This window comes from Cololabis saira, chromosome 16 (assembly GCF_033807715.1).
Source record: "Cololabis saira isolate AMF1-May2022 chromosome 16, fColSai1.1, whole genome shotgun sequence".
NCBI lineage: Eukaryota > Metazoa > Chordata > Actinopteri > Beloniformes > Belonidae > Cololabis > Cololabis saira.
The window spans coordinates 6,902,259-6,913,625 of NC_084602.1; the positions used below are offsets into that span (position 1 = coordinate 6,902,259).

Sequence of the window (11,367 nt, forward strand, 5' to 3'; positions counted from 1 at the left end):
TCCAGGACAGTCTGATAGGATAAAGGACTGCTACTCCTGTTCTGTCTCCCCTTTTGTCCTCCAATAACTAATACGAGACCTTAACCAGGCTTCATTTCCATCAAGCCTCCACCTCCCACCTCCATGTGGTCTCTCTCAGCCTCCCACGGCTGCAGTCTCCAGACCATCAGCATGCCTAAGGCCTTCATTAATTACCATAAAGTCCTTTTGTCATAACAAAAAGGGTTAGGCTCCCGGTGGAGCGCTCCCTCGGGCAGCGTTTGCTGAGACCATGTAGGCCGTGTTTCACCATTTCCCCGTGCCCTTGGGGGGTCTCTTGTTATAATGCTTGAAACTTGTTTCTCATCCGGCTACGGCAGGTTTTAAATTCTGGAGCTGCCTTCTTGTTGTGAGCTGGGAAACCTCGCAGCACATCTGTTTTCAGTTCGGCGTGTTCCAAAACACACTTGCCCTTCTCACTCTCCAAACAGCCGAAGGGCCGTCTTTGATTTGTATCGCCTCTTCTGGGTCGACGGAGCCACCGCACACCAATTTTTAGATCAAAGAACAAGTAAATTTTGGGATGGGATCCCAGCCCAGATACACCGTGTGTTCTTGATGGGGTTTAAATGCAGTTTCACCACTAAATGGACCTTATTGGGACGTCTCGGCCGAGGGAGTGTTCAATATTAGGGGGTGTTGATGAACGCTGGGACACTGAGCTCATCACACGTGTATGAGGTTGAGGTCTTTGAGGGGTCTGTGATACACCCCATATGATGATAATGTTTATGTTTCACCATTTCAGGTTGGTTTGACATGTTTATTGTGTGGCAGGGATTTTCACAGATCTATGATTATCTTTGATCAATATTAAGAGGACACCCCCCGCTCCCGCTGAATTTCTGACCATTACCGCCCGCAACATGTGTGTTCCACTCCCGCATTCGCAAAACTCTGAGAATTCATGCCCGCACGATAATAGGGATGCATTGATTTTGTGTCTTCTCCCATCCCACAAGAGGAATGTCCTGAACAAATCTATCTGATTTAATGTTAACATGATCATTGTGGAGTTTGATGGATAATTGACAGTTCATAGGCACCTGACTGAAAGTTACATGCAAATCCATCATTGTCATCATCGCGTTTTCACTAAGGACCTTCCATCTACCTGCAGAGGAGCTGGTTTAGTATTTGGTTGGAACAACTGCTGGACAGGATTTTTACTTTATGGCACCTGGATTATACACATCTGGTATTGAGGTTATAGCAACGAGAGTAGCTGTGAGTGGCACAAATAACTTATAAATAACATAAAATAAACAAAGTTAACGAATGAAACAAATTAATTTCACGAATGAATCCCTTGGTCACTACATTGCTGTGGAGGAAGAGAATGCTGCTGAACGACTGCTGGTTCCAATCCCTCGTCTCTCTTCCAAGATGCTCCACAGACACTAAACGCAGTTTCTCCAAATATCTGACTTTCCTTGCTTTGTGTTTGTTTTGTAAATACCTTGTTTGAGGTTCTTTTCCACGTCATTGATTTCCATCTTGTCGCTAGGCTACATCCCGATCCTGCAGTGTTTTTTTTAGCCGCCCACAGCAAAGTTCAAACTGCCCGATTTGCGGTGGGACCCGATCCCAATTAGGGCTGCAACTAACGACTATTTTAATAGTCGACTAGTCACCGACTATTGAAATGATTAGTCGACTAATCGGATAATAGTATTTTTTTCTTAAATTTAGTATGAAGTTGCTTAAATTATGTGGCAAATGATAATAAACACAAGAAAGATGGGTACTTCAAAGAAAAATAGATATTTTATTGAACTTTGCCGCTGTTCATACAAAAAGTAAATAAAATATCTAAAACCAAGGACAGGCACAGTGATCAGTCAGTATAGACATAAATCCATAAATAAATAAACCTCTGTCCATTATTTTTCATTTTTTAAGGACAGGCAATTGTGTTATATAAAAAATAAATAAATAAAATAAAATAAAACTCGTAAATCTCATATTTTTTCTCCATCAAGTGGGTGAAATGGGTTCTGGATGGCAGGACGATCTCTGGGTTGAACTGGTGTATCATTTGTTGAAACCTGTCACCATGAACCATGGAGAGCCTCGTATCACAGATCAGCTGCAGTATTGACTCAGTGAGGGCAGTCTCCTGTTGTGGGGAACACGTCTGGGTCCATGGTGGCTCTTCTTCGGACTGCATCCATTTAATTTAAAATACTTTTGTCAGGCACAGTCAGGCATAAGGTTAAAGCTCTCCTTTAAAGCCAAAATACGATTAATATCTTACCAAGGCGAGTCCGTTTCGTCAACTGTCCGACGTGCTTTCTCTTCAAATGCTTGTGCATTACCGACGTGCTCCCGTGATAAGCAAGGTCTGCTTTGCAAACCTTGCAAGTAATCTTTTTATTCGCCGTATCCAGACTAAAATGCTCCCAAAGTTTTGAAATTTTGTTACGCACAGCTGTACAGGATGCCGTCATTTTGTTTTACCCACTACCGCTCGCAGAGACGCTATTGTGCATGCGCGACTCTCTGCAGAGATTGTATTGAAGTGAGATGCCTCACTCCATTGGAAAAAAACACATCTGGCGACAATTGTCGACAATGGATTCATTATCGACAATTTTGATTATCGATTTTTGTCGACAATGTCGATGAATGGTTGCAGCCCTAATCCCAATACAGCCCTCTAGTGTGGACCTCCATATCTGAAGCCACATCGGGGCAGGTTATCTCCTCGGGGTTGAGTCGCTATCTTAAGCGGAGCTCAGGTGTCCCAGGGTCTTGTTGGTGAGTCGAACAGAGCAGGATATTAATAGATGAGTTGTGGTTAAGAGCTAGCTGGGTCTAAAATTCTCCATTTAGGACCATGCTCGGCCCCTCAGCTGTGGTCACGAACCGCGTCCTCGTCGTAGACCTCAAGAATGAGGTCATGGCTGCAGTCAGTGGAGATGAGCTTGGAGGGTTGTTGTTCTAACTGACGAGGATCAAGAGCTGAGTCTCTGCTCCTCCACCAGGAAACGGCCCGGCGCTCCTGTGACCTCTCCGCTGAGCTCCACTCAGCTCAGTTAATTCATAAAGCACTTTAAAACCACGGAGCTGGCCGCAGTGCCGGACACCGGCAGAATCAAGATGAATACCAGCAAAAACACAAGAAGAAGAAGATGGAAAGTTGATTTGTCAAAACTGGGTTAAAAGGCCAAGAGTAAAAACATAAACATGAAACTTTTTTTTTTTGTTATTGTTTTATTTATGTATGTGACATTTAACAGTTGGAAACCGATCAACATAATACTCTTTTTCCATACATAATAGGTTTGTATGACACACAAAAACACAACAATAATCGGACCAACCATATTACATAATGCATAATTATTTTGTATCACATTTGCCTTGTGTCAATATATACGCAGACATAATACATATATATTTACGCAAATATATCACATATAAATACACATCAATACACCAAGCCAAAGAACAGCACCTTATAAGATCAAGTACAATTTTAAAGCATGTTTTGGAGCACCTCTGCGGATTGAGACCATGTATTAATGTTCTTCTCTCTTGCACCATGTAGCCGGGCCGTTGAGAGTTCCATATACACAATATCTAAGAAAGTGAGAGCCCAGTGTTGGAATGTTAAAGTATGAGGAGTTTTCCATCTCATAGCCACAATTTTCTTTGCTGCTGTTAATCCCGCAAAAAAGATGCGTTTTTGTGTACATTTCAAATGTAACTGGGATATATCATTTAATAAAAATATGGTTGGGGATGGTGTAATGTTAATAGTAAAAAGTAATGAGAGTTTAGAAGCAACCATCCTCCAAAACTCTAAAACTCCTTGACATTCCCAAATCATGTGAAAAAAAGTACCAATTGCATTGGCACTACACAGAGTACTATATGGAGTGTACTCTGTGTACCTCTGTGTAAAGATGAAACTTAAACAACAGCCTGGAATTAAAAGCCTTAAAAATAGAGAATAATCAAATAGCTAGAATCTTTTGTAGACTTTAAAAAAGCAGCCAAAGCATCCATGGCTACCCTCCTGCCTCCTCTTTCCTTACAAGTGCAGTGAGTGCACAGATTTCAGGAAGCATCAAAGTACCTACCGCAGAAGATGGAAACAAACGCTTTACCCCATAGTCATAAATCTGTTGGGTTGTTCTTCTGTTTCTGACTAAATCAACTAGTGATGACAGGGTTTCATTTCATTTGACCAAATACGATGTATTGTGAAAGATCCTCGTGTTCATTGTCTGGTGCACCATAAGAAAACCAGTGAACAGAATCAAATGTTAAAACAAGCTTTTATTATATCATGCACAATGTTTTCCAGCCGGAGGTTTTTCACTTTTCTCAAACCACAAAGGTAGGAGAGAAATGTACACAGTGGTCATCAATCCAGTCATATTTACACTGAAAAGGGAGGTATTTTGTATGTTATAAGTGCAGATGTTGAACCTTATCTGTGGGGAAAGAAACCTAAACATGTCACACTTTCAGCCATGTATATCCTGCTGATTGTTTCTTACTTGAGATGCTGACTCAGCAAATACCTAAGATCACTAAAACTTTGAGAGAAACAGGATGGAACCTATCTGTCTTAAAACCTCTGTTTCTCTTCATTGTCTTCACCTGAGAACTCAGGTAAACAATCTAGGCAACGTTTACACATGGCCATATTTACAAAAACGGATATTTCCCCCTCCACGTTTTGAAAAATACCATCATTTACACGAACCCGCATAAACACGCTGTTAAGGTGCTATGAGCAGCCAAACCTGCAGGGGGCAGTGTAACGAGAAGATAAAGTCATGCTAGCCAATCAGAATCCTGGAAAAAAACATCAACAAATAAACGAACGGCCAAAACGCATGAAAACACCACCGTTTTTGCTCCATGTAAACGGGGGGATGTGTTCCTGCGTTGAGAGCAACCACCAGTGTACAATCTTATAGAAAAACCCTTCAAACTTTTAAACAATTTCATGAAATCCTAACATAAGTAACCTTTGTTCCACTTGTTTTGAAGGAAACTGGATTACAGGGCCCTTCATATTCTTTACTGTTCACTAGTTCTTCCATATTTTACTTACTGTGCAGAGATTTGGGGCAATAACTATAAAACCAGTTTACATTCATTACTCATACTTCAATACGATACATTCATAAAGCTGGATATCAAGATCACACTAACTCACTATTCTTACAGTCTAAAGTATTAAAACTTATGGATTTAGTTGCATTTCAATCTGCACAAGTAATGTTTAAAGCAAAAAATCATTTAGCTACCGGATAACATTCAGAAATGATTCATTGGGAGGGAAGGGGGTTATAATTTAAGGGGAAACCTAAACTTCAAATCTTTATTTGTGCGTACAACAAAAATAAGTTTTTGTGTATCAGTTTGTGGAATCAAACTGTGGAATGATTTGAATTTGTAAATTTGTTGATAAAGTTCTTTATTTTCTGTAATGCAATTCCAAAAACAAAAATGTCATACATTCTGGATTCATTACAAATCAACTGGAATATTGCAAGCCTTTTATTTTTTTAATATTGCTGATTATGGTTTACAGTTTAAGATTCCCAGAATATTCTAATTTTTTTAGATAGTATATTTGAGTTTTCTTAAACTGTAAGCCATATTCAGCAATATTAAAATAATAAAAGGCTTGCAATATTTCAGTTGATTTGTAATGAATACAGAATGTATGACTTTTTTTTTTTAATTGCATTACAGAAAATAAAGAATTCTATCACAATATTCTACATTTCTGAGACAGTCCTGTATATTTATTTATACAAATGAGTGTATAGTATAAAAAGTAAATATACAGGCATATAATTTATGGTTAGTTGTGGTAAGGGGATGGGATTAAATAAGTTTATACTTCCTCCCACTGCTTTTCGAACATGTAACTGAAATATGTGTTTTGATGTGTTTTATTGTTTTCTTTATGTGGTGGAAAGCCCACCTGTATTTGTTTCTATTATCTTTTCTTTCTTGATTTTTTTTTTTTTATACATGTTCGAAATAAATAAAAAAGAACAAACAAACTGAAGCCGTGTATCTTGTCCTGGCTGGTGGTCCACGTGTAACGCTGTGGTGTCCCTGCAGGTCTGGCGGTGGCCAGCGCGCTGGTGGACGTCTCCCAGACCATGTGCGTCGGCTACAAGGAGAAATCCGGAGGCCTGAGGAACCGCAAACAGCAGCCCACCGCACAACCCTCCACCTGTATCTGAGCACACCCACAGTCCTCTTCTACCACCCCGACACTCAGCGCTCTCTACGCCCCCCCCACCGCCTCGGCCCCCTCCTGAAAGACTGGAGCCAGCAGTATTCTGGCAGGGAGAGGTGCATGCTGGAACGTAGGAATGGAACATTTTGGTGCGGGGCCGAGTTTGTCAGGCGGACTGAAGCCTCAGCAGCCTCCCCATCCTCCCCGGGGGCTTTGGCTCCCACTGAAATGATCTGGACAACGGGGTGGGGGGGTAAGTGAGGGGCCAGGGGGCTCGGACTCCTACTATCCACCCTGAAAACGCATTTTACATTTGTCGACACCGCCTCAGAGGAGTGGAGGCGGCCACGGCTTGCTGCTAGAAGAGATTCTCGTAGTCTCATAGTTTTTGAAACATCCAGCGACTTTGCATCCCTGTATGTTGAAGATGTATTTAAGTTATTCTTGTTTTTATTTTGTTTTTGTATTGATTTGAAGGAAGGAACAAAAGCTGGATTGTGCTCAGCCGCACAAACACACACACTTCCAACAGGCACCTTTCCAGGCCCACGGGCGTCTCCTCGTGCAGCCGTCGTCACGTTCCCGCCCCGGGCGGCCCTGCAGCGAGCTAACGGCACTCTCAGGCTTCCACCACCACCCAAGGCTGGGCGGAGCTCGCTCCTGGGCCCAAACCCTGACTTCTCTGTTCGCTGTGTCCTGTGTGGAGCGTCATCTCCACCGTCTCTGTCCCAGCAGCCGCCTCCCCAGCCTCCCTGGCATCGCCGCGCTGTGCCAGATAAGGAATCTATGAAAGAGTATTAGGGCCATGCAGGAAAAAAAATATTTGAGAGGGGAATATTTTTTTGTCCTTATAGTGCACTTTGAGAAAAAAGTCGAAAATGTTGAGAAAAGTCGAAATGTCGATTTAATGTTGAAATACATTTTCAAGAATAGTCGAAATTTCGAGAATAAAGTTGAAATACAATTCAGTTGTACATTATTCTCGACATTTCAACTTTTTTCTCGACATTTCGACTTTTTTCTCGAAGTGCATAATGAAAAAAAAATCTTCCTCCTCTAAAATATTATTTTTATTTTTCTCCTGTCTGGCGCTAATACTCTTCCGTAGGAATCTCACCCCCAGCAACGATTGAAACTTCTCCAGCTAACGACTCCCCCCACACTGCAAAAACTCAAAATCTTAACAAGAATATTTGTCTTATTTCTTGTTAAAATGTCTCATTACACTTAAAACAAGACTCATCACTGGAAAAAAAACAACAATTTTCACCTGTTTCAAGTAGATTTTCACTTAAATAAGTAGAAAAATCGGCCAGTGGAACAAGATTTTTTTTGCTTGTAATAAGAAGATAAATCTTGTCACACTGGCAGATTTTTCTACTTATTTCAAATGAAAAATTACTTGAAACAGGTGAAAATTGTCAAATAACAAGTTGTTCTTCTGGTAATGTAATGAGATTTTTTGACTAAAAATTTGACATTTTAACTAGAAATAAGACAAATATTCCTGGTAAGATTTTGAGTTTTTGCAGTGCAGTTGCGCTGAAGGCCCACGGCTCGGTGCAGGCCGGTGAAACCAGCTCTCTGCAGATGCTCCGAGCCCGACGGCCTGCAGCCGTTCTGCTGAGGGCGACGGTCCAGCTCTGCGATTGTTGTCAAGGAAATCTATAACCTCTAATCTCTGCTGGCGTGTCCCCGTGTTACGCCGCGCGGTGACACCACCCTGCCGCACCGTGGCGGTTGTCCCGCTGTCCTGAGCCGTCTGCGGCCGCTCGGCCGTCCCGCCGGCATTAACGTGTGTCTTCCTGCTCCTGCGGCGACGGCGGCGCTGCCGGTGCAGCCCCGTAAACGGTACCGGGTCCAGGCTGAGAGTGTGTGTCCTTGTCTGTCTGCTCCACAGCACCTTACATTAACGGGACTCTTCCATCGGCCACTTCTTTACCAGAACCTGACCGATGCTCTGTTGTCTGGGGGAGTCCTCCAATGATCATCATGTTCAACATTGTATGATTTTAGTTGTTTTTTTTATTTTTTCTCCACCCTGTTTATTTCATGTCTACCCACTCTGTCAGAGACAAGTGCTCCACTTGTAAAGTAACGTTAACTTTTCATCAGCGTGGGGAATGAGGTAAAGCACTAAAGAGAACAAAGAGACACAACAAGAAGAAGAAAGCTCTGTTAACACTAATGTGTTGCTTTGAAATCCGGCTCCGTGTGGCTGCGCGTCAGAGCGCCGGGGCGTCGCATCCCCCGCCGCCGCGTCTGTTCTTCTCCAGCACCGACACTAACAGCAGCTCATGTTGGTCATCAATGCCCGATATAAGTGATTGCTGCGACGCCTGCAGGGCTTCCTCTGAAGCCAGGCATAATTCAATCTGCTGAAAATCCTCCTCCGCCTCACAAGGTCAGCGCCCCGCGCTGCTAAGAACCCTAAAGACTCCAGCATGTTTAGTGCACACGTGTTCGCTACACCAGAACCGCTCGTCTGGTGAAAGGGCGCGCTTTTAGCAACGGGAAAAGGTCACGGGAGAAAGCATGAAGTAAGCTGACATTCTTTAATTATAGAGCGGTCTCGATGCAGCGGCTCCAGCGGACACCGCGGCCGGAGAAACCAGAGCAACCAGAGAAACCAGACCCCGCTCAGCCTTCTGCTCAGGGGTCGGAGCTCTTCTCTTGCTTTTCTTCTTTCTTGGTCTTTGACTGGTAATAATGTTTTTTTTACATCGCTTCGGCAAACACTTGGTGAGATGTAACATTTCCCTGCGGTGGGCGAGGTTGTTGACCTCTCACGGAGAGTCACGGTGCTGCCTCCGTCTGAAAGCAGAGCACGCGGAAATGTTCCCCCCGCCAAATGTTCTCCAGCGCTCCCGCCGGGCCGCTCAGGTGTGCACACCCTCCTCTGACTGTTTACTCTCACTCCGAGTCCATTCATCAGGTACCAAACCAAAACCTCGTAGCGTTGTTGTTGGTCTCGGTCACGGGAAACTGAGCCGACGGCGGCGGGAGAGACGCCAGAGCTGCAGCATGTCCCGTCAACCATGCCGAGCCCGTGTGCCACGCTGCAAAAACTCCAAATCTTAACAAGAATATTTGTCTTATTTCTAGTTAAAATGTCTCATTTTTAGTCAAACAAATCTCATTACACTTAAAACAAGTGTCATTACCAGAAAAATAACGTGTTATTTGACAATTTTCACCTGTTTCAAGTAAATTTTCACTTAAAATAAGTAGAAAAATCTGCCAGTGAAACAAGATTTTGTTGCTTGTAATGAGAAGATAAATCTTGTTCCACTGGCAGATTTTTCTACTTATTTCAAGTGAAAATCTACTTGAAACAGGTGAAAATTGTCGAATAACAAGTTATTTTTCTGGTAATGACTAAAAATGAGATATTTTAAGTAGAAATAAGACAAATATTCCTGGTAAGATTTAGAGTTTTTGCAGTGATAGCGGTGCTTCTCCCGCTCAGGCTGCAGGGCGGGTTTCATCATTCGGAGGCGGCTCCACTCTCATTCCACTTCTGCTGTGATTCCAGTAATCAATGACAAAAGTTCTAACCAAACTCATGTTGACTGTTTTAAATCTGATTTAGTTTCCTGAGAAGCAGAGATCCCACTTTGCAGAGAAACTTAACCTGTAATGTAAAGAGGATTGTGTGTGTTTTTTTCTTAATGAATGTAAAACAAAACAAAAAGACCCATCTTACGTGGCCACGGTGATTAAGCGAACTGGAAGACACTGGGAGGAGTTTGTGTGATCGTGGGTTCTCCTGTCCAGCGCATCCTGCGTCTCATAGTGTGGAAAACACAAAAGCCGACTTCACCAACGTGATGTCGGCCTTTGTTTTATTTCCAGTCTCAGCGTTGGTCGTGATGGAACAGCGAGCTTTTGTAAAGGTTGCTCTGCGCGGATCGACCGTCAGCAGCCTCGCCGGGTTCCCGCCGTCTCAAAGCAACGGAAGCGATTATGAAAATGGGGAAGAAATATTGCAATTTCAACACTTATTTGGGACATTTCACCTCCGGTCCTCCCACACAGGCGTTTTCATTTATTCTTTGCTGATTATCCCCCCTGAGAGGGGCGGGTGGGCGTGCGCTGACAGTGATTGAGTGCCCTGTTGCACCTGTTAGGCGGGACGCTAAATGTAATAACGTGTTTCATGTATCATCAGTGCATGATATCTGCGTCTGTGTTTTGCGCAATTACTTTCTAAGGGACATATAATTCTGTCCCTTTGGTGATTGGCTGGAAGGGGATAGGTTTGGCCAGTAAACACATTTATTTTCCATGTTTTTCCTGTAAACAATGTGGGAAAAACCCACACTAATGCCTCCCAAGTTGGGTTTACTACACAGCGGGAACTCTGATGTGGCGGCGTAGTGCAAAGGCCTGGTTCTTTTTCCTATTTTTGTGGAGCAGATTGACCTTAACTTGGGTGTTAAATCGAAGTAAATTGGACTTGCATCGAGTTTCCTCCGTTTATTGGCCCACTGTTGTGTTTCTTGCTCTATTACTGCCAAGTAAAGTGTGAAATTATTGGCAGCAAAGTGTGTCAGCATGCTTCTAAAAATGCTGATCCACACTACGACCACGGGTCAGGAGCTCCACAGTTATCTTTAAACAGCTTGTGACCCAAACTGAAACGTTTCCTGTTGGTGCAGCTTTGGCCTGGAAGTCTTCCACCAGCAGATCGGTGGATGCATTTGTTGGGAAGAGAGGAAAAGAGGAAAGAGGCGTGCATTCAACGAGTTAGCAGAGCCTTTTATTACCTGTTCTTGAATGCAAAATGGACTTACAAAGCAACTGTAGCTTTGCATGAGGCGATGCCATGGAGAAGAGGAGTGACTGCAGGCAGAGCCCTGCCAGCCTTCACTCCCATCTCTACGGAGTATTAGGGCCAGGCAGGAGAAAAATAACAATAATATTTTAGAGGAAGATTTTTTTTTCATTATGCACTTCGAGAAAAAAGTCGAAATGTCGAGAATAATGTTGAAGAACAATTTCGATAAAAAAGTCGAAATGTATTTCAACTTTATTCACTAAATTGTATTAACAACATTAATCTCGACATTTCGAAATTTCATAGGGCCATGCAGGAGAAAAAATAT

The 11,367-nt window shown here is 42.9% G+C and overlaps 1 protein-coding gene across 1 annotated transcript in view; it reads left to right on the forward strand.

The window, feature by feature from the left end:
* Positions 1-6,957, forward strand: part of atrn (attractin) — a 209,928-nt gene extending 202,971 nt beyond the window's left edge. Inside the window, exon 29 of the mRNA XM_061744197.1 lies at positions 6,139-6,957. Coding sequence (XP_061600181.1) covers positions 6,139-6,263 — 125 coding nt within the window. The 3' untranslated portion in view covers positions 6,264-6,957. The remainder of the gene's footprint in view (positions 1-6,138) is intronic.
* The last annotated feature ends 4,410 nt before the right edge of the window (positions 6,958-11,367 follow it).